We start from the raw sequence: 25,342 nt of genomic DNA on the forward strand, positions 1-25,342 counted from the left end.
CTCCGTTAATCTCCGACAAGTAAGAGATACCAGGTCACGTGATAGCTTGATGATCTCTAAATATAGACTGACTCTCTGCTTGTTCGGGATGTACAGAGACAGGCGATTGTTAAACGAGACTGTATTGAACTCTGGCGTAGGAATCCATACGACTGCAAAAAACTTGTTCGTTTTTTTCAAAATCTGACTATTTCTTAGGTATTTATAAATAAGTTTCCTTTAAAAAATGTTTCAGCGTACATTACATCGAATTTTTCGATTATTTTCAAGAACTAACTCTTGTCAGCGATGATGATTTGTGCTTAGGTCCAAACACTGTTTCAGTTTCGGTTTGCCAGAGTAACTGCATATGAGAGTTGATTAAAACCGACTCCCAAAAATGACACTATTTAGAGGTTTTATCACGCATACGCCAGTTTAAATCAACCTATTCAAAATATTCAACATATTTAAGGATTATAAATCGGTGTTATAGTAAATATACATTGTTTTCAATAATTTAGAGAGAAGTTATGAGATTTGTTCATATTTTAATTTTATAGTATCTTATTTGTTTACACGCCTTATTCACCCTTCTGCTTTGTTTGCAAATTATTTTAAAAAGTTTTAGAATGAAATCATTTATTTTTAAAATTGCAATATCATACTTTTACAAAATTTTTGGTAAAATCCACACCATAAATTTTAGCGTTTTTATTCCGAATTTTAACAAAATAAGATGGCGCATAAAATGTACTCACTGATTTAAAAAAACTCAAGCTATCCCTACTCCTATTTCTGTAAATATGACTTTTTAATGATAATTTCATTTTTCAAACCCCAAAATTTTAACACAATCTTTAGATTTTTTATTAAACGCACAAAATAATAAATATAAGATACATGTATCTGTGATCATGTTAACCACTTAAAATTGTGTGTATTTACATATGCATGTATTACTTTTGATTTAAACATTTTACGTATCAGTAATGATCAAATTATGTCACCCTTCTAAAAAACCTAAATATTTGGATTTTTAGAGGCGGAAATCAAAATGGAGATGTCTTTTTTATAACTTTACCTACAACTACACATTCAAACAACTTGACGTTTACAATGTTTGTTACCTTTTATTAATTATTCTGGAATTACTTCCATGCGACCAATAAAAGTCACGTGATCAACATCTTTTCTCCCGTTGTTATTATTTTATTTTTTCATACGCCGGGATTCTTATTTCCATTGGCTCCATTATTTAAATATATATTCAGGCGTCAGTGTAAATGTATATTCATCACTGAAAGAAAAAATAAGAAAACTTTCTAATGTTTATTAAGTTACAGTAATCATTTGTTAGAGAAATCATAGTTTACCAAAAACTTTACCGGTTAAGTACAATGTATTGTTGGAAAGTCTATCTGTCTATGCAAATATTTTTAGTACAATTCTTCGTAACATTTATTGTGGTTTTTGAGTCCATATCTGAAGACGTAAAGTCACTTACCAAACTACAAGAAAGATCTAATCCTGTTGACACTCCTTCTGCATTTGGTAAAGGAATGTACATTGGGGGTTCCCCAGGTGGAGCAAGCTTTAACATTAACAACAGTTATGCAGAAAAGGTGTTTTTTTAAATATATAAATCTACCTCATATATGTTTCTATAGTAACGTTACATTATAAATTTGTTTTGGGGTGACAATATGAATATTTTAGATGCATGAAACAATTTAGTCTATACAGTCTATACAGGATTAATCATTGTTAGATTTATGGTAAACATAGTTCTGACAAATCAAGACCATTGAAAGAATTTTTCTTTTTTGTCGATATCCTCAAAATTGTGCTTAAGTATTAACTCATTAACCAATATTTTGATAAAAAATGTTCAAGTATATACATGCAAGTAAATTAAGGACGTTGTTTACTCGGGGTTTGAGGTATATAAGAGATAATAGATGGTTTTTATGTTCATGAGTGGAATTTTTTTCATTCGTAGTAAATGTACATGTAATTCTTAACAAAATATCTAAATTCAAAAATACATCATAAATCAGAATTGATACATCAGTTGCATAACTTAAAACGTTTTTTTTTTTAAATTTCGTTTTAGATTCTTGATATTAATGCATTGCAAAAAAAAAGAAAGAAAAATCATTGCAATTAATGGGGCTTTGTTATGACGAAACTCTTAAAAAAATAAAGCTATATTTGCTTTAATGTGGTTCATTTATAATTGTTGGATTTACAATTTCTTGTTCTTTTTTTTAAAGACATTTAAAGCGGCAATTTAAATTATCATGTTTCGCTGCTTTACGTAATTTTCAGATAGTTATTGTTTTTCTAAAGCTCTTTCAATGAATGTATAATCGATATTTGTGAACGGAATACTATTTTTAATGGTAAACTATGATAATTATACATGTATAATCATTTGTTAAAAAACTTACTTTGAATAAACACTCCTTATCAACCGCTTTTGACTCTTCGAGACCTTTAGCACACCCCAAAAAAGAACTTGCGATATATAAGAACTTCTGTGGCTGTTTTTTGGTACAAAGTACAAACAAGGACGGATCATCTTCTCTCCCGTTTGGTTCTTTTATCTGGATAACCTTCCACTGGGCACCTGCTTGACCATAAAACTTTGTAGAATACTTGCAGAAACGCGAGCTTTTCATACACAGATATTCTTCACGATCGGGCGATAGGATGTAGAAAAGATTGAATGAGTTCTCGACAGCCTTAAATAAGAATCTAATTCGAACATTATCAACATCTATTGAACTGTTCATGGCTCTTGCTGGGCTTATTGACGGAAATGGTCTTCCAAGTAAAACTGAAGGACTGATGAATTGTTGTACAATCAAAATACGACGATCAAGGATGCTAGTTAAATCCTGCAGCGGAAGACGTAGTTCCTTTAGATAAGTTGCAATTTCTATATGGAAAGAGGGATCAAATTCTGCTAAAACGCAAACGGTTTCGAGTGATGGGACTGAAAGAAATTCAAAAATTCTTTGTTATCATCTCTTTCTTTCGTAATAAAATTATGCATTGCAACAACTGTATTTGGATCGTGGTTGTTTTTCTTTAGGTAAATCATCCTTCTCAGTAAAAGAGAATGTCGTAAAGTAGATATCCTGACGAACAAAGTCAACATATGAAGACAAAGTTGCATTTTGTCTCTACCATTACGAATTAGAAATTTAATTTGACCTCTTAAATAACAAAGTTCATCAACTCCAGTATGTATGTCAAAACTAAATATCACGTCATGCACGTGTTGGACATCGCTTTCGCTATTTCCTTGAACGTCAAAATCATGCAAAATATCATCCATTGTTTTCATTCTCTCGCATAAACCCGAAAAATCCTTCACTCTAAAACTATTTTCTGTGTTTGTTTGTACAAGTATGGTTTGCAAATTTATGGTTCGGAACAAAAATTTCAGAAAAAAATTAACAAGAAGCATTACTTTAGCTGAATGGTCGGCCAAAGGAAAATATAAAATTCTCGATGACATCACGCAACTTATTATCATTATAGCCTCAGTTATGGAACATTTGCCAATTTTGCGTTGTAGTCCTTTTCTTGACTTCAATAACGCGTTAATGATAGCATTGTCTTGGTCAGTCAACTCGGCGTAAGCGTCAGTGATATCTGACGTAATCTCACTGAAGTTGACCTTGTCATCCAAAGAACTTTGTTCACAGAATTTCGTAATTTTTTCTATTTTTTTCTTGAAATCGCCGCCTTTTTCATCCATCTAAAAATAGAAATAAAAATTTCGATTCAAAAATGGTTTCTGTATTTCTAACAGCATATTTATAGTTGTGCAATGAAGAAGACGACTTTAATTCGAAAAATTTACAAACCTTTTTTTAAACTACTTACTTTAGCTTTTGTCGCATCCTTAACTAATTAACATCTTTTCTTCTCATCTTTTCTTCTCATTGTAGAGCAGAACTTTACGGGGTTCCATCGTAAAAAGAGGGTATTTGGTATATGGTATGTAGTAAAATTTAGTTAAGTTTCGGTATCATAAATAGAGGCAGAGGTACAAATGCACATGTATAGACATGTTTTTGATTTAGAAAAAATTACAAGTCAAAACTTAAATTGATGTCTATAAAAAGTTATCAATCCTGTCTTAAGCAAGAAGCGTCTTTATCTTATAGTGTCAATGTTGTTCTCTTCATTTGGTATGGTTATCAGGAAATTCAGTTGCTGATTTCCTGTTTTCAAGTATTCATTGCGCATTCTGTGATAAATTTAAGAGTTAATTTCAGAAGTGTTTAAAAACATCTTGATCCAACTAAGAAGATAAGATAATTGATGTTTCAAAGGTTGTTTCAAAGCCACACAAGGAGTTATCTGCCGCGGATATATCACGATAAGGACACTTCATTTGAAGTCAACCTTTTTGAAAGAGGATATGCGAAACTGTCAAAAATGAAGGCCGCATCTATGAAGACATACTTAGCCATAATCAATCAAGTAAATATTAAGAATAAAAACTGTAAATCAAGTTTTAAAAAGTTTCTTTTGCTAATATATAAATTAAGTGTACCGATTCCACTTTCATTGTGATTTACTTAACAACATAAACACAGATTAATTTATGTTTTTCATGATTGAATTAACAATCACCTTCATGATATCGATGACATCGATTGATATTTGCAAATAAGTTCACTTCATTATAAAATTTTGTGTTGTGTGTGACCGCACTGTTACTCAGCCTAAGCAAACTTTTCGTTTGCGTGGATGGTCGAGTAGTGAGGAACGCTGGTTGCGCATTGCTTCAAAAGGAAGGGGGTTAAAAGTACGATAGTTGTTCGGGCCAGTCTTCACCATGACAGTAATTTCAAACACTTCGAATTCTCCGTGGACGATGCTGCAGTACAAGAGACAGACAGAGACAGTTACCTTACAGCAGACTATTGCATCTAAATCTACATGTATAAATCTTCAGCTCACATATTAAAATTTCTATATTGATTGTAGCAATATTAATAATGTGAATAAAAAGATGTTAATATTTCTTCAAACAATAGTATCAGTTAAACAATTTTTTGTATTCGTGTTTGGTAACGGTATATTGTCAATTTTTTTCTAGTATTAAAATACCAAAAATCAATATCTCCATTCTAAATCAATCAACCAATGTCTCCAAAATAAATTTCAAAAATACATATCATCACTTCATTTAAACTATAAATATGTTTTTTTCCCACTGTTATGTATATTTGTATGACATATTTGTGTATCGTCGCTTTAAAGCCATAATATAAGCTCTTAGTCAGGGATATGGAACATACATGGAACAACCATATTAACATCATGATGGTATTTAGTTTACTTCCGCGACTGAACATATAGCACAAGAAACTTTGTTGAAAAAAACCTTTTTATTGGCAAATAAAAATGTTTTTGAATGATCATTTTACATTAGTTCATAACAAATACGTTACTTAAGCTTGAACATTTCATTTAATCTTACAATAATAAATACGCTCAAAACGCGTGATGATTTCTATATTTGTACAAATGGCGCATAGATAGGCTAAGTGCATTCACAGGAAATTGAACGTCGCAGATTTTCAATGCAAACATAAGGGGAAATATACACTGAATGTAAATGTGATAGTAGAGTAATACATGTATGTCTATGTGCATTAATTCGTTTTGTATTTTCTATTTTTCGTTTTGTTCAATAGAATCTGAAAATTATATCAGTCAAAGTTTCACTGCGTATGTAAATTGAGTTCTTCCTCTCTGTAATTTCATTAATTCATAATATTAACCATTTATATTGAAGTTAGGTGTATAAATAAGTTACCTATCATTCTAATTAAGTTAGAGCAGTATACCGTTTCAAAAAAATACCATCCAGTTGATATATGTGGCATCTTATGGTATGTAAATTTCATATTAACTTATGTTTTACTTTTCAGTGTAAATGTTTAGTCTCTGGTTTTATTTTCATTGCATTGTCAATCCTAAAGTGTATTTTTGTAATTAAAGTTACGATACTTGGAATGTGTCTGTAAAGTTCAAAGGTCAGCTTTCTTTACAGTACGCACTGTAATTGATTTTTTTATGAAACAAAGGTGTTGATCGTAACAAGATCTGTTAGAAAAAAAAATTGCTACTTCCATTTATTACGTAATTAGGATTCTTTAGCGGCCAAAGTCCTCAAACTTTGACACAATATATCTAGAGAAGGAGACATATTTCATATAGCATATTTTATAGAGAAATGATTGTTAGAGTGTTGATGATTCAAAACTGTAAAACTGGGAAAGGCAAGTGCATAAAACCACTTCAATTTTTTTCTTTTAAACCTTGAAATTCTTTAATAAGGCTTCTTAATGTCAGTAAACGCCATGTTATCTCAAAAACTGTCATTTAAAAACAATGTTGTTTACGATTTATGGGTTTATAAAGGTTAAACACTTGAATTGCTTTTAAGGAATTTAACTTTTTTCGATTTTATTGCACAGATGATCTTTATATTAAAATGAATATGATTTTATTTATTTAATCATTTCAGATTGATTTATATTTCATAATTACACAACATTCATAAAGAAAATCCATTTGAATAAAAAACAAGTTTTTTGGAAAACTATTTTTTCGTGCACAAGGATTTTGAGACGATAATAACAGACACAAGCAATTAAATGAATTTCAAGTAAACTTTTTAGGTCACCTGAGTCACTCAGGTGACCTATTGCAATTGGTCTTCGTCCGTCGTCGTGCGTTAACAATTTTACATTTTTAACTTCTTCTTGAAAACTACCAGGCCAATCGTTACCATTTTTGGTGTGAAGCATCTCTATGGTAAGAAAAATCTAAATTGTGAAATTTATGGCTCTACCACCCCTGGGGTGCCACTGGCGGGGCCAAATATGCAAAAAAAGCCAAATTTTCAGAAATCTTCTTCTTTACTTCCACACATGTGAGGAAAAAACTGAATGCATGGTTATGATGTTCATGAGGCCCTCTACCAAAATTGTGAAATTTATGGCCCCTGTGTCAGGGGTTCTGCCTCTAGGGTGGGGCCGATATGGCCAAATAGTAAAAATGTATTAAATTTTAGAAAATCTTCTTCTCTACTACCATATATTTTTGTTAAAAACTAAATGCATGATAATGATGTCCATGAAGCCCTCTTCCTAAATTGTGAAATTCATGACCCCTGGGTCAGGGGTTCAGGCTCTAGGGTGGGGCCAATATGGCCAAATAGTAAAAATGTATTAAATCTTAGAAAATCTTCTTCTCTACTATCATATATATTTGTTAAAAACTAAATGCATGATAATGATGTCCATGAAGCCCTCAACCTAAATTGTGAAATTCATGGCCCCTTGGTCAGGGGTTCAGGCTCTAGGGTGGGGCCAATATGGCCCTATAGTAAAAATGTATTAAATATTAGAAAATCTTCTTCTCTACTCTCATATATATTTGTTAAATACTAAATGCATGATAATGATGTCCATGAAGCCCTCTACATAAATTGTGAAATTCATGACCCCTCGGTCAGGGGTTCAGGCTCTAGGGTGGGGCCTATATGGCCAAATAGTAAAAATGTATTAAATCTTAGAAAATCTTCTTCTCTACTCCCATATATATTTGTTAAAAACTAAATGCATGGTTATGATGTCCATGAAGCCCTCTACCCTAGTTGTGAAATTCATGACCCCTCGGTCAGGGGTTCAGGCTCTAGGGTGGGGCCGATATGGCCAAATAGTAAAAATGTATTAAATCTTAGAAAATCTTCTTCTCTACTCCCATATATATTTGTTAAAAACTAAATGCATGATTATGATGTCCATGAGGGTCTCTACTAAAATTGTGAAATTCATGACCCCTTTGTTAGGTGTTCATGCTCTAGGGTGGGGCCAATATGGCCATATAGTAAAAATGATTTAAATCTTAAAAAATCTTCTTCTCTACTCCCACACATGTGGGCAAAAAACTGAATACATGGTTATGGTATCCACAATCTCCTTTACTTAAATTGTGAAATTCATGGCCCCTGTGTCAGGGGTTCAGGACATGAGGGGGGGGGGGGCAATAAAGTGTTAACGCATATAATGTTTAAAAATCTTCTTCTCTATTCTCACACATCTGTATAAAAACAACCGACTAATGATTATGTTTACCAGGAAGTCCTCTACTGAAATTTTAATTTTCATGTCCCCTGGGGTATGGGTTTTGACTCTAGGGCAGGGCCAAAATGGATGTATAGATGTTAATGCATATAACGTTAAAAATAAAAATGGGTGGATAAGGCGTGTAAAATTTCCATACGCGGTCGGACAGGCTACTGAAAAATTAAAGTATCAATAAATCTGATGGTTTTTTAAAAAATCATTCAAAACAATATATATTTTACGAATCATTGATTTTTAACCTATAGGTATGTTCAATACTTGGAATATGTTGACTCAAACAGGCGTGTACGTATCAAAACCTGCAAATACTGTCATTTTTTAGGACTTCAAGGCATTTTCTTTTATAGAGTGGGTCTGTGCTCCATATTTTTCTCATAGTCTAATTAAGGTCTTTTAGAAAACAAACCGATTTCAATCAACAAAAACGTGGAGAGGTGACCCACTATACATTAAAAATATCATTTTCTATCCCAACAAATGAACGTTTTGAAAAAATAATACAAGTCCGGTAGTTCGTGGCCAAAGTCACACATAATATTTAAAAAGCCCACTTTGTTGTGTCTGAAATGGCTCAGTGGTTAGAGTACCTGGCATAAGCTAACCTTATATATTTTAGGTTTTTATGTTACGGGTTCGATACCACTAAAATTTCCGACAATATTTTTTTTTCTTATTTTTTGCTAAATGTATTAAAAACTGACTATAGTTAGAAATTTTGCTTTTGCAAACTTGTATTATAATATATTTGAAAAGATTTACCTGGGGAAAAATAGTTTCAAAATTGTATTTCACACCTAAACCGAATGGGCATTTGAGCCATCTTATTCCCCCATCTTCTTATCTTCCTTACTCCCACACACCTGCAAGGAAAACTGAATTCATTATTTTGTAGACCAGATCTTTTAGTTTTTCACCAAAATTATAGGTTTCACAGTTCTTTTTGAATTAAATGTGGTTGTCATTACAAATTTATAATTTTTCTACTCCAGTATGAAACCTAATTAATTAGATGCATATATGAGACTCCATGACAAGTTTGTGTATTGGATATATGCTACTCAGGTGACCGTTAAGGCCAATTGGCCTCTTGTCTTATCATTATACTTAATTCATTATTTACATATTAAACATTTAATAGGTTTGTAACTTACTCTATTGGTCCTTTGTGGCGTGTACAAAATTAAATCTTGAGAGAGTGATATAGATACATTTAGCATAAAATCATGCAAAAATATGTAAAATGTCTGAATTTGTTAAGGTTTCTCCACCCTTGATGCTTTTATGGTTTAATCAATGTAACTGTTGTTTAAATCTGAAGATCAATATGTACACAATTAAACTGAAATAAAATCTAAATATGTTGCGAATAAATTGTTCATGCTGTATGAGTTAACACAGGTACACTATCAGAACAGTTATACCGACGACTGCTCCCAATCATACATCAAATTTATCCTTTTCTGATTTCATATTTAAAAGCATATCTTTTCTGAAATTAATCACAATCCTTTTTCATGCTTTATTGAGAATTTCAGGCCGCCATTAAAACTTGCAAGTATGTATATTATGACATTTACAGTATATTTTGAATCAATTTTCCAACCTCGAAAATATAAAGTTTAGCACCTTAAAATGTCTATAACTTTTTAAATAATGATTCAAATACATTCCAAATTGATACATTTGTAATTTATTCTATATCTTATTGTAACATGCAAAGAAAATATTACTTTGCCAGGTAAAAACATGCTGAAATATGGGGTATGTACATTACTGCCTTATACAGATTTTTCGGTTTTTCATTAAAATCTGCAATTTCATCTTTAACAACTATCTAATTTGTTCATTTACAATAATCCTTTAACTTTAAACAGTTTTAAAAATGTGTTGAAATACAAAATGGGCGAATTAATACAAAACACAAAGCTGGATGCGGGGCATGCTATCCAAGTGCAAAATATTCAACACTTGACAACACAATCAAAATTTACATTCAAGGACCTTCAGGCGGGTAGGGCCCGGGCTGCTATTCAACTTAAGTCCACACATAAGTACCAGTGTTGTATAGCAGTTTTCCCCCATAATAGCTTCTCCCCCCGGAAAACCTACTATATAGTAGCCTTTCCCCCTGGGGGGGAAAAGCTACAGTACTATATAGTAGCTTTTCCCCCATATAGGGGTTTCTCCCTCACATTTTTGGTTCAGATTTTATAAAAAATATTGATGGAAATCCAGTTAGGATTAAAACTAGAGCAGAGCTCGTGGCAAAGCCACGAGTAGGTCTTCCGTTGTTTCTACGGGTTGAAAATATATGTGATATGGTGTCAAACGATCATAATGACTAAACTTTCAGTTCTGCTTTTGTTATAAAAACGTGTTGTGATTGAAAGCCTGTATATAAAACATGTTTTGAAAAAGAAAGGAAGAAAATATTTTAGGAAAACTATTTGTCGAACACAGTTTGTATAATCGTTTCAAAAATTCTTTAAAAAATGAGATCTTAAATGGCGAGTTAAAATTTTCAAAGGGTAGCAAGCATTGTTATAAACAGTATATACTCATGACTCATTTCAAGAATTGTATTTTTTTAAGCCGAACACGCCTACAAAACACGTAACCTTTTCACTAAGATAACTTCTTTATTTAAATCTTTCTAAATTTTTGAAGACTATGTGCAAGTTTAGAATTGTTACGTGCTGACAAAATTTAGTAATTAGTCGAAATTGATGGCATCTCTGAACTTTTCTATAGAGAAATGTGTGTCGTCTGATATTATTTAATGAAACGAGTAGACTTGGACATTCAAAATAATATATAATCAGCTAAAAAAAAAAAGATCAGCGGGAGAATTTATGCAAAAGCGAGCATCTAAACTTTACACCAGATGGTGCTGTTTCACAGAGACACCGCTATGTAACGTGAATTAAATAACCTTATTTACAGAAATGAATATCACATCTCTAAACTATGTAATAATATGCAAAATCCTTATTTTTATGTATGCAGTGGGTTGATTTATTAAATTGAAAAAAAAACTTCAATTGCACTTGCGTAAATTGGAATTCTGGGAAGGAATTAGACAGTCCGTGTTAGAGAAATTCGAAGAAGTTATGAAACTGATCAGTTTCTAGATCAAACTGCGCATTGATGTATTAAAATACTATCATGTGTATCGTCTGTAGCCACGGTCCGGAATCCGTATGTACAGTCATACATTGTATGTATATCGATACACCTTTACCTCCTCACCTACAGCCATACAAACGAGGGTGCAACCTTCATATACACATGCATAGTATTATAGTTCTGGAAACTATTTATCTTGTATTTTAATATATTGGGTATTCATTGTTCACCTAAAATTAGTATTCCACTAGCTGGCTGTAGCTAACCTTGTAAGTAAATTAAGTTGCATTACAACCTCATAATACTCAACTTCAATTAAAAGGTTGTAACATTTTCTCCTCAATGTGTCAAAGTTTGACTTCCAACTTTCAATTATAATATATTATGAATTTTTCTGTACAGAAGTTTAGCGTGGTCAACAGGTTGATTTATTAGCCACATTCTCAGGTAAGAATTTCACATCTTTAATGTGAAGATGATTGACTTCGAATAATAGTCTTATTGTTAATAAAAGCACCGTCCAACTGTTACTCAATTACATATGTTCTGAGTTGTGTGCGCTAAAGCGACACAAGATTTTCGGTCGCACGTGGCGATTGAATTAACACAGACTGTCCGAATAAACAAACGGGTGGGAAAGTGAAACACGTTGAGGAGAAAATGTTACACATAAGAAGAAGTCGCCAAAAATGATTTTCGACATATCTGGATATCTTTTCGCCAATTTAAAAAAATACAGCGCGAGCACTTTTCAGCGGGGCAGGAGGAAGGGGGAGACGCAGCAATGAGTTCGCTTCTACACTGAAACGAACAACCATGTATTAGAAAAACTGCAGAGTGATTAATATGTGACCGATAGAATCTTATCTTAAGTTGTTTAAAACTTAATTGAATATTCTTTCAAATAATCATCAAATGCCTCAATTTAGGACAATTCAGGACATTCTTTTATCGTGCTTGCACCTACCGCAAACATGTAACATTTGATTATAATTTGAGTACCTTGTACTCTATCGTATAATTAAATCAAATTGAATGCTTAATCAGCTGTACAAGTAAAATAAATTTCTCTTTTCATCTTAAACCTAAATAATAGTTAAAACATAATAAATATAGTTCTGTGCGTGCAAAATATGAAACATGAATGCGTGATAAGGTACATGTAGAAGAACACGAGCCGACCGCGGATCACTCGTCCACTCGCGCTATATATCCTCGGCCATGTGCGAGGGATGATCATCATTTGATATTTCGGGGGGGGGGGGGTTAATTTTTTTAGATATACAAACCAACCATTAATTTATTTATGACGATGTTTCCGATTTGGAGTGATATCGTTCATTAATATTCATTTTCAATCAAATGTTCAATTAAATAAATACAAGATGGACTAACTTTTATAAAATAAATTTAAAACAGTTCTTGTATTTACGACTATATAAACTCAAACACGTTCATATTCATCTAAGTGTGCGTCGCGGTGTGCGAATCTTGTGTATGAGATAACCGCATACCGCTAGGAAGTGCAGCCGTGGCTGATCTCCTCAGCCGTGGACGAAGGATAGATTACGTAATGGCACAACGCGCAGACACGCACAGTTCAGAACCCAGGACGATTTGTAAAGTTTGCAGTATAATGACCATATTCTATCAAATAATAGTGCTTTATTTTAAACTTAAACCCCACAATTGATCTATGTCTGATATTGCTTTAGATGAGAATGACATTGCTTTTATTAATTAACTGAACAATTTCTTAATTGACACCGAATCGTTTAGTCCATAAACTTTTATGTGTAATCAAAACTAAAACAATTCTTGAGTTCGCGGCTAAATAAACTCGTATATGAGAGACGCAATTCTCGTGTATTAGATAACCGCTGACCGCTAGGTAGCCCAGTCGCGACCATGGTGACTGATTTTCTCGGCCGCGGGTGATGGAGAGTTTCGTTAACTTGGCCAAATTGCCGCGAGTACTGGTCAACAGGTATTACTGTTTCCCTCACATTATGCAATACCCGAACACAAAAACAGTTTAATGAGATCAATAAAGTCACAAACAACATTTTTTGCAGCGACGCCCATATCGAAAAATTTACCGTTTTAGAGTTATGAAGCAAAGACTTTTAAGGGCTTTAGACCTCTCATTTTAGGGGCTAGCCCCTTTTTTATGGTATTAAATGAAAGCTCTTAATATTCTGCACAACTTTTGTTCTATATGTGTCTAGAAAAAATTTACAACTAAAAAGTTATTGAGTAAAGATATAAGCAAAATTTAACATTTTTTGAAACATAAATTTTGATGTAATTTTTTAAGGAGTATACGTGGGTTAATCAAACATATAAAACTAGGAGGACAACGTTCAAGATGTCTACATAAAAGATTTGTAAACTAAAACTTCTTGCTACGGATCAACTCGGAGCCTTTGCAGGTACACGAGACCCACTAAAAACAATATTTAAAGGGGAATAACTCAAAACCGGAAGTAGCGATTTCATAATTTTTTGTGCTATAGTAAGCTATTATCATTTCCAATAAACCCTGAAAATTTAAATAAAATCTAATGACAAACAAGCGAGATATTACAGTTAAAAGAAACGTCTAGAAGAAAAATAAGAAGAACTAGAGCAAAGCTCGTTGCAGAGCAACGAGTGGGTCTTCCGGTGGTGTCGAGAGTAAAGATAGAAGTTATAAAACGAACTACAAAGAAAATAAAAAAAATATTTTTAAAAAACCGAATAATTCTTAGTACGACTTAACAATGTCTGAATGATTCCAAGAACGAATTAACAAAAACCTTTACAATTTGTAGAATGACTTAATAAAAAATGTCCCGAATGTCTTCAAGTACGAATTAACAATTTCCGAATTATTTTAGGTACGAGTTGATTTAACTTTGAAAATAACACTATTTTCCTAACCAAGAACGTGGAATCAAAATTTCCGGAAAACTCAATTTTTAAATCCCAATATTTTTTTAATGTATCGTCCGATTTTAAAATGGATTTCAGTTTTAAATTAAGCTTAATAAAAGCTCATTTGCTGCTTTATGATTGCTATCAAATTGTTGGTCAGAAAAGAGTTATTATAAAAAGACTGAATAGCCCTTCTGGCCCCTAATTTGAGGGGTCAGCCCCCTTTTTTTTATTTTAAATAAAAGGTTTCGCTAATATAAAGATATTTTGTTCTACAAATGTTCACGAATGGTTAACCGTTATCGAGATATCTAAACAACTGTATTTTAGAGGCCGACCCTTTAACTCTTTACCGGGGCCACTAACAACAAAATTTATGGTATGATATTGTTCAGAACATTATTTTGAACAACTTTTGTTAGACATTGCTTTTAAAAATATGTCTCCTTTTTCAGATATTATTGATCAAATTTTTGAATTCTGGCCCCTTGAAACTCCTTATTACGTAATACATGACTTAGGTATGATACTGTATAGATAAACAGCTGTACAATGAACATTTTTGCTTCTATAATTAATAACAAATTATTGTTTAGTAAAGAGTTCTTGTAAGAAGATTTAAGACCCCTCTTGACCCCTAATTGGAGGGGCCAGCCCCTTTTTCTTGATATCAAATGAAAGGTCTTGCAAGTATAAACATATTTTGTTCAACAAGTGTTCACGAAATATTTACCGTTCTTAGGATATCTTTACAAATGTGTTTTAGGGGCCGGCCCTTTTTCTCCTTAATGGGGTCATGAACAAAACAATTTAAGGTGGCATATTGTACAGAACATTATTTTAACACCTTTTGTTCTACAATGCTTTTCAAAATATTTCTCCTTTTTCATATATTAATGATCGAATTTTTGAAATTCTGGCCCCTTGAAACCCATTATTACGTAATATATGATTTAGGTATGGCACTGTATAGATAAACAGCCGAACAATGAACATTTTTGCTTCTATAATCAATAACAAATTATCATTCAGTAAAGAGTTATTGTAAGAACACTTTACAGCCCTCTTGGCCCCTAATTTGAGGGGCCAGCCCCTATTTCTTGATATTAAACGAAAGCCCGTGTAATTTGAAACATGTTTTGCATTACATGTTTTAACAAAATATTAATACATCAAAAGATATCACAGAAAATGTGCAAAAATTTCGTGAAAAGATTTGGTGCCAATTTTCAGGTTCAAGCGAGCTTTGAGGCCTTTAGCAATTTTTATCATTGGAAGCATGGGGGTACATCTACATACATTCATCTACAATCCCTGAAAATTTCAAGCTTCTATCTTGATCAGTTTCGGAGGAGATGCGTGGACAAAATGACCCTTAAAAATTTACAAAATCGTCAATATCTGAAACCGGAAGTGACGTCATCATTTAAAAGTTTTATAATATGAAGCACAGATCATGCCCTATCCGTCCTAAAAATTTTGTGCGAATCGGTTGGAGAGTTTTTAAGAAATAGCGCTTCATAAAAGTCAGAAAAAGAAAAAAAAGAATAACTAGAGCAAAGCTCGTTGCAAAGCAACGAGTGGGTCTTCCGTTAATGCCGGAAGTAAAGCTGGGAGTCCTGTAAGAAGCAGAGCTCTTAAACCAATAACAAGAGTAACTGAAAAAAAAAGTTGAAAAAATCGAATTATTCCTGGTAGGACTTAACAAAATCCGAATAATTTTAAGTACGAATTAACAAAAACCTTTTTGATTTTAAGAACGACTTAACAAAAAAAATTCGGAATGTGTTCAAGTACGACTTAACAATTATTTTTGGTAAGAGTTAATTTTACTTTGAACATTACGCTATTTTTTAAACCAAGGACGCGGAAACAAAATTTCCGGAAAAACCAATTTTAAAACCCCGATTTCTCTGCAATGCATCGTCTGATCTTAAAACGGATTTCAGTTTTAAATTAAGCTTAATAAAAGCTCCTTTGTTGCTTTATGATTAATATCAAATTATTGGTCAGAAAAGAGTTATAATAAAAACACTTAGTAGCCCTTTTGGCCCCTAATTTGAGGGGTCAGCCCCTTTTTCTTGATATCAAATTTAAGGTCTCGCTAATATAAACATATTTTGTTCTACATGTGTTCACGAATTGTAAACCGTTCTTTTTCAGATATTAATGATCAAAGTTTTGAACTTCTTGCCCCTTGAAACCCCTTATTATGTGATATATGACTAAGGTATGGTACTGTATGGATAAACAGCTGTACAATGAACATTTTTGCTTCTATTTTTAATAACAAATTATTGTTCAGTAAAGAGTTATTGTAAGATGACATAAGAGCCCTATCTGCCCCTAATTTGAGGGGCCAGCCCCTTTTTCTTGATATCAAGTTAAAGGTCTTACAAATATAAAACTATTTTGTTCTACATGTGTTCACAAAATGTTAACCGTTCTTGAGATAAATGCACAAATGTGTTTTAGGGGCCAACCTTTAACTCCTAAATGGGGTCATTAACAAAAATATTTAAGGTAGTATACTGTACATACATGTAACATTATTTTGAACAACTTTTGTTCTACACCGCTTTTCAAAATATTTCTCCTTTTTCAGATATTAAAGATCAAAGATTTGAACTTCTGGCCCCTTGAACCCCCGTATTACGTAACATATGACTGAAGTATGGTACTGTATAGATGAACAGCTGTACAATTAACATTTTTCCTTCTATAATTAATAACAAATTTTTATTTTGTAAAGAGTTATTGTAAGAAGACTTTAGAGCCCTCTTGGCCCCTAATTTGAGGGGCCAGCTCCTTTCTTTTGATATTAAATGAAAGCCCGTGCAAATTGAAACAACTTTTGCCTTACATGTTTGAACAAAATATGTACACATCGAAAGGTATTACAGAAAATGTGCAAAAATATCCTGAAAAAAATTAGTGCTAATTTTCAGGTTCAGGCGAGCTTCGAGGCCTTGAGCAATTTTCATAATTTGAAGCATGGGGGTACATCTACATGCATTCATCTACAATCCCTGAAAATTTCAAGCTTCTATCTTGATTAGTTTCAGAGGAGTTGCGTGGACAAAATGACCCTTAAAAATTAATAAAATCGTCAATATCTGAAACCGGAAGTGACGTCAACAAAAAAAGTAACTAAAAACATGTATCCCCTCCAATGTCATATAAGTCCTGAAAATTTGGTGTAAATCGGGCGAATAGTTTTCGAGAAATAAAGCTTTAAAGAAGGCAGAAAAAGAATGTTAAGAATAATAATAATAGAAAGAAACAGTAGAAAAACTAGAGCAAAGCTCGTTGCAAAGCAACGAGTGGGTCTTCCGTCAATATTGAAAGTAAAGCTTGAAGTTCCTGTAAGAAGCAAAGTTCTTAAAACAATAAACATAAGTAAATAAGACAAAAAGAAAAAAATCGAATTATTTTTAGTACGAGGTAACAAAATCCGAATGATTCTTAGTACGAATTAACAAAAACCTTATCGATTTGAAGAACGACTTAGAAAATACAAATCCGAATGCGTAATAGTACGATTTAACAATTATCGAATAATTTTAGGTACGAGTTAATTTAATTCTGAACATTAAACTATTTTCTTAACCAAGATTTTCGGAAAATCAATTTTAAAACCCCAATATCTCTGTAGTGCATTGTCTGATTTTAAAACGGATTTCAGTGTTAGATTCAGCTTAAAAAGTTCTCTTTTTTTGTTAATGATCGGTATTAAATTATCGCTCAGAAAAGAGTTCTTATGAAAAGACTGTGTAGCCTTCCTGGCCCCTAATTTGAGGGGTCAGCCCCTTTTTCTTGATATCGAATAAAAGGTCTCGGAAATATATAAACATATCTTGTTCAACAAAAGTTAACAAATTGTTAACCGTTTCAAGATATCTGACAACTTTGGTTTGGAGGCTGACCCTTGAACTCCTTACCGGGGCCACCAACAACAAAATGTTAGGTATCATATTATTAAGAACATAATTTTGAGCAACTTTTTTTCTACATTGCTTTTCAAAATATTTTTCCTTTTTCAGATATAAATGATTAAAGTTTTGAATGTTTGGCCCCTTAAAACCCCTAATTACGTAATTAAAGACTTAGGTATGGTACTGTATAGTAAACATCTGTACAATGAACATTTTTGCTTCTATAATTAATAACAAATTATTTTTCAGTTATGAGTTATTGTAAGAGGAATCTAATGCCTCCTTGGCCCCTAATTTTAGGAGCCAGCCCCTTTTTCCTGATATCAAATGAAGGTTTTGCAAATATAAACATATTTTGTTCAACAATTGTTCACGAATTGTTAACCGTTCTCGAGATATCTGAACAATTGTGTTTTAGGGACCGACCCTTAAACTCCTTAATGGGGCCATCAACAAAAAATATAAAGAAAGCATATTGTACAGAACATTTTTTGAGCAACTTTTGTTCTACATTGCTTTTCAAAATATTTCTCCTTTTTCAGATATTTGTGATAAAAGTTTTGAACTTCTGGCCCATTGAAACCCCTAATTACGTAATATATGACTTAGGCATGGTACTGCATAGATAAACAGCTCTACAATAAACATTTTTGCTTCTACAATTGATAACAAATTATTTTTCAGTAAAGAGTTATTGTAAAAAGACTTTAGAGCCCTTTTGGCCCCTAATTTTAGGGACCAGCCCCTTTTTATTGATATCAAATGAAAGCCCGTGAAATTTGAAACAACTTTTGCATTACATGTTTTGACAAAATATGTATACGTCAAAAGATAATACACAAAAAGTGGAAAAATTTCGTGAACAAATTTGGTGCTAATTTTCAGGCTCAGGCGAGCTTCGAGGCCTTGAGCAATTTTTATAATTGGAAGCATGGGGGTACATTTACAGACATTCATCTACAATCCCTGAAAATTTCAAGCTTCTATCTCGATTAGTTATGGAGAAGATGCGTGGACAAAATGACCCTTAAAAATTAACAAAATTCTCAATACCTGAAACCGGAAGTGACGTCATCATTTGAAAATTTTATTAAATGTAGCACTCATCATGATCTATCAGTCATGAACATTTTGTGCAAATCGGTTGAATAGTTTTTGAGAAATAGCGCTCCAAAAAAGTCAGAAAAAGAAAAAAAAGAATAACTAGAGCAAAGCTCGTTGCAAAGCAACGAGTGGGTCTTCCGGTAATGTCGAAAGTAAAGTTAGAAGTTCCTGTAAGAAGCAGGGTTCTTAAACCAACAAACGTAAGACCAAAAAAAATCGAATTATTCTTGGTACGAGTTAACAAAATCCGAATGATACCAAGTATGAATTAACAAACCTTATCGATTTCAAGAACGACTTAGCAAATACAAATCCGAATCTGTTAAAGTACGATTTAACAATTATCGAATAATTTTGGGTACGAGTTAATTTAACTCTGAACATAAAACTATTTTCTTAACCAAGAATGTGGAATCAAAATTTCCGGAAAAATCTAATTTTAAACCCCTTTATCTTTGTATTGCATCGGTCGATTTTAGAACGGATTTCAGTTTTGAATTATGAATAATAAGCTCTTATTTTCTGTTTTATGATTAATAACTAATTATCGCTAAAAAATAAGTTATTATGAAAAGACTTTGTAGCAGTTTTGACCCCTTATTTGAGGGACTGGCCCCTTTTTCTTGATATCAAATGAAAGGTCTTGTAAATATAAACATATTTTGTTACACAAGTATTCACGAATTGTTAACCGTTCTAGAGATATTCGAACAACTGTGTTTTAGGGGCCGACCCTTAAACTCCTTACCAGGGCCACCAAAAAAATATTTTTAGATCCCATATCGTTAAGAACATTATTTTGAGCAACTTTTCTTCTACAAGGCTTTTCAAAATATTTCTCCTTTTCTAGATATTAATGACCAAATTTTAAGATATCTGGCCCCTTGAAACCCCTAATTACGTATCATATGTCTTAGGTATGGTACCGTATGGATAAACAGATGTACAATGAACATTTTTGGTTCTATAATTGATAACAAATTATTTTTCAGTAAAGAGTTATTATAAAAAGACTTTAGAGCCCTCTTGGCCCCTTTTTTGAGGGGCCAGCCCTTATTCCTTGATATCAAATAAAAGGTCTTGTAAATATAAACACATTTTGCTCACCAAGTGTTCAGAAATTGTTGACCGTTCTAAAGATATCTGAACAATTGTGTTTTAGGGGCCGACCCTTAAAATCCTTACTGGGGCCACCAACAAAAATTATTAAGGTAGCATATTGTTAAGAACATTATTCTAAGCATTTTTTGTTCTATAATGCTTATCAAAATATTTCTCCTTTTCTAGATACTATAGATCAAAGTTTTGAACTTCTGGCCCCTTGAAGCCCCTAATAACGTTACATATGACTTAGGCATGGTACTGTATAAATAAAAAGATATACAATGAACATTTTTGTTTCTATAATTGATAACAAATTATTTTTCAGTAAAGAGTTATTGCAAAAAGACTTAAGAGCCATTTTGGCCCCTTATTTGAGGGGCCAGCCCCTTTTTCTTGAAATCAAACGCAAGTCCTAGTTAATCTAAACAACTTTTGCTTTACATGTCTTAACAAAATATTTACACATTAAAAGCTAGGGCCGAAAATGTGCGAAAATTTCGTGAAAAAAATTGGTGCCTATTTTTTAGCTCGGGCGAGCTTCGCGGCCTTGCGCATATTTCAAAATATCAAATAAATAGGATCATCTACAGACATTCATCTACTATCCCTGAAAGTTTCACGTTTCTATCGCAATTAGTTTTTGAGAAGTTACGTGGACAAAATGGTCCTTAAAAATTCACTAAATCCTCAAAATCTCGAACCGGAAGTGACGTCATCAACCAGAAATTTTATAATATCAAGTATATTTAATACTCAATGTGTCCTGTAAATTTCATGCAAATCGGTCATGTAGTTCACGAGAAATAGCGTTCGAAAAAAGTCAGAAAAAAAATAAAAAATAAAATAATAATAAGGAAAAGAAACAATAGAATAACAAGAGGGTCTTCCGTCGGAAACGGAAGACCCTAACAATAGGGTCTTCCGTTGGAAACGGAAGACCCTAAAAATAATAATAAAGAATTTCCAACAGAATCAGTACAAGGTCTTCCGTTGGAAACGGAAGACCTTAATAAATGTTTCTACACTCCCAGGTTGCATACATGTACAACTGCATTCATCTATAAAGGCTTAGTTTCGTTTTGCCGATTCATTATTGTTATAGACTATGCTGAAAATTGAACATGTGTGTAATGGAATTACATATAAAACTTAATTTAGGTAATTAATTTAAAAAAAAAATACTTGGTTTTACAATTTATACACTTATATGCATAATTCTGTGTTATGAAATTGTACTAAGTGAGAATGTTTTAAGAATTTTTTTATAAATCTATCAGACTGTCTGTTTGTTTGTGAAAATTTCATCCAGGCTAAACCTCTGTTTTAAAGAGATTTTGTTTCCAATGTTTCAGAGCCCGATTTTTAAAATCATATTATAATGATTATAGTGCATACTATTTAGGGTCCAATGTCTCGTAAACTAGAGATGACCATATCACCATATTTTCATAGTGGCAGTGGTTTACCACTTGTAGATGGCTCTGAAAATTTCAGCCCTCAGGTTAGGGGTCATTGATGTTTCACGGCCCGATGTTTAAAACCTCATTATAATGATTGAATAGTGTTCTATACGTGGGGATCCGAATCTCATATTCTAGAGATGACCACTTAACCATTTGTTCACAGTGATAGTGTTATACCACTAGTAGATGACACTGAAAATTTTAGCCCCCATGCAGGGTAGGGGCCTTTGTTGTTTTCGAACCCAATGTTTGAAATTCAATTATAAAGAAAATGTATTTTTTAGGGCCCCATATCTCAAAAACTAAAGATGACCACATGAACATAGTTTTACGGTCATTTAAAAGTAAAAATATCATTTAAAAATACACAATCGCTCATATATTTCCTTATCAAAATGATTGAAAATTACGATTCTGCTTTTCTTTTTTAAGAACTATATATAATATGATTTAAATTTGGCCTCCATAATTCGCAATTTTTTAAAGTGTTTCGGGTACAGTAAAATGTTATGTTATTTTTTAGAAGAGTTGATTTAAAAAATATTTTTTACCTATTCATTTGATTTATTTGCACTCACTTGCAGTATATGACGTCAGATGTGACGCTATTACTACAATTCAATCAAAATCGGTCATAAATTGACAATTTTCTTATCCGTTTACGAATGGGAAATATAGAGCGCATGCGTGAACAAAGATATTTTTTGTTACTTATTAGTCTTAATAAATCAATAAACTTTTATTCATAAAAGGAGCAACCGAAAATAAAAAATAAATAACCAACCTTAGCCCTTACATGTATACGACTTTTTTAACTTGTTAGTTGATTAGAAGACCAAGCTTATATTTAAAAAAAAAATAAGTCAGCTGATAACAATAGATGTGTTGGTTTTGGGGGGGTTTGGTTTATTTTTTTAATTACCCTTGTTTCATTGTTCGAAGAAATAATATGGTACACAAGTAAATCTTTATTGCAAAAATATGAAAAAAATAGTAATATACAATTTTTAGGTAAGTGAATCGTATATCTTGCTTTATATGGCATCGTTTTCAAAATTGTATATTTATAAATCACGTTGCAAACTTAAAAGTGGAAAATTAGCAAATAGTGAATGTAAATATATACATAAGGTTAGTTCAGGCTCCATTTCACAATTTCCAAAGTAACCAGCAAAGATACCGACAATGTTCTGGTTGTGAAGACATTTCATTTTTTTAAACAAAATGTTTACATCATAAAATCTCGCGTTTCGTAAAAATGTGCTAAAAATGAACATGCGTAACTTTAAAACAAAATTGTAAACACTAACTTTTCACATGCTTTTAATATATAATCAATTAAAATACCCCTTACTTATGATTTAGAACCCCATCAATCAAAATAAAACTAAAACATTTCAGTTCTCGTCATATCATTGCACCCTGTCTCCCGTTTGATATTTAGAAGAAAAAATATATAATTGTTTTTAAGATCGTCAATTCTAACGGTATTAATTTATAATTGATAGCATTTTGGACGAAGGGTGTAATACATTTCCACTTTTTATTCCCTTCCTCTACAAAATTAAGTCAAGATTGTTCAGTTAGCTCCCTCGGAGAAGCTTATACAGAGATGGTAATACATTGGAAAATTAAAGTTCCAAACCAGCGCATTTTTAATCAAATGTGTTCTTACGTGTTCTTAACGTCGAAGTCGAAACTGTAGATAAGCATCGATTAGATGAAAAAGATTCGAGGTATTCCGAAATTCGTGTAAAATGTGTTCCAAAAAGGTGTAAGAACAGGTTAAATAAACACATGCATGTTATGGAGACGCTTGCCTTAGTTGATATTTGGGGTTAAAAAACCATGAAATACTATTTTATTCTATGTATTAATAAATGCCATAATTATCCTTTTTTATGAGAAATTAATATCATATCATTTATTGCAAATTAATGCCACGAATGGTCCACCATATACATGGCCGGAATGTAAAAAAAGGGGGGAAATTCACTATGTAGTAGGTTTTCCGTGGGGGTAATCTGGCTATAAAAAGGGGGAAAGCCCACTATATAGTCAGCTTTCCCTGGGGGAAAAACTGCTATATAGCCATTTTTCCGGGGGGAAGAACTTTTCCGGGGGGAAAGATGGCAAGGGGGAAAAGGCACTATATAACACCGGCACAAAGACCAATACTTTTACATAGAGTGGACAGATGGCTCTAAAACATGGGAGCCACAAGAATATGTGAGACCAGACCAAGTAGCTCAGTACTTTCAGAAATACATGTCCACAAAGAAGGGACGCCTCAGAAAAAAATAAATGTTGCTTAATCAAAACAAATTTAACAATTTTAACCCCCTTATCCCTAAATAGGTCAGAGAAAGCAGTTTTGCATATATCAGATTTGAGAAAGTATTTATAAGCTTTCGGCAGACTTAAACCAGGTCTATTCAGTTTGAATGGTATCAGGTGAAATGTTATTTAACAGGTGGAAATTATGGTTTCTTATTGTTGTTAATAGTGCGAATATGTGTCTGATCAACACATTCTTTTGACTCTTTTACCATTTATTTTCCTTCTTGTGTCTTGTAGGTTTCTTTCATAGAGGTTTTAATCAACACTTTCTCACAGTCTGTGCTCTGATATGCCTATTATCCCCTGTAACCGTGATCACCTTTTTTGTAAATTTTCATTCAAATATTGCTTTTATGCTCTTCTGATAAATTAAATACTTTTTAGCTTTTATATCATGGATAGGCAAACGTTTTATTATTTTTAAGTTTTTGGTTAACTTTAAATTTGTCACTTTATTCATAATATTAGAATTGTTTGACCTTGTTACCTTTAACTTGTTTGCGTACTTGTTTGATACTGATTTATTTTTACTTATGTGTTTTGTTATTGTTTTATTAAACTGATTTGTTAATTGAAACATTTATGCAAAGTTTCTTCATTTTATTTTTCATTTCTCTTTTTATAAAATTGAACTTACCGCGCTGATATTGTTAAACCTGTAGTGAACTCTTCAATGTAATAGAGAAGTATTTTGTATCGTCATTAGGATCAGATTTATTATATAATTAGTACGATCGACTTAAGGCCCCACTTTGGGCGGCACGGGACAGTTTTTTTTATACAATTCATCGTAGCCAAGGGATGCATGTCTTCGGAACTCTGTAACTAGAATTTCCTCAGTTCCCATTCAGCACAAATAACTTTAATTCACTTTTTATAAGGCCAATCACGAATTACTGAAGTAAATTACTAGTCAAAACCTGTAAAATTCTCTACATACTGGTTTTTATGAGATTTTGACCCTTGCATATTTTTAGACCCCCCCCCCCAGCTAATTCCCTGCATAGGATTGACCTTCCGTACCGCATGTATGTTGCACTATCACATGTCAGAAACTTACCGGTGTATAGTTTACAATGTCCCATCCACCTGCTTTTCGTGTTATTTTACCTCCCGTCTGTAACTTGCAATTTCACTGTGTAAAGTCAACACAACAGTCATAGCCGCAAGTTTCGCATTTCTTCTG

At 32.5% G+C, this 25,342-nt stretch overlaps 1 protein-coding gene across 1 annotated transcript; it reads right to left on the bottom strand.

Annotated features, from left to right (window-relative positions):
• Window positions 1–659: 659 nt before the first annotated feature.
• LOC128183146 (uncharacterized) lies at window positions 660–2,836 on the bottom strand. The gene is made up of 3 exons (XM_052852037.1): window positions 2,433–2,836; window positions 1,487–1,573; window positions 660–1,279 (listed from the first exon to the last, which is right to left on the bottom strand). The coding sequence occupies exons 1-3, from the start codon at window positions 2,775–2,777 to the stop codon at window positions 1,277–1,279; spliced, it is 435 nt and encodes a 144-aa protein (XP_052707997.1). The 5' UTR covers window positions 2,778–2,836; the 3' UTR covers window positions 660–1,276.
• Window positions 2,837–25,342: the final 22,506 nt, after the last annotated feature.

The sequence above is a fragment of the Crassostrea angulata genome, chromosome 5 (genome assembly GCF_025612915.1).
Source record: "Crassostrea angulata isolate pt1a10 chromosome 5, ASM2561291v2, whole genome shotgun sequence".
NCBI lineage: Eukaryota > Metazoa > Mollusca > Bivalvia > Ostreida > Ostreidae > Magallana > Magallana angulata.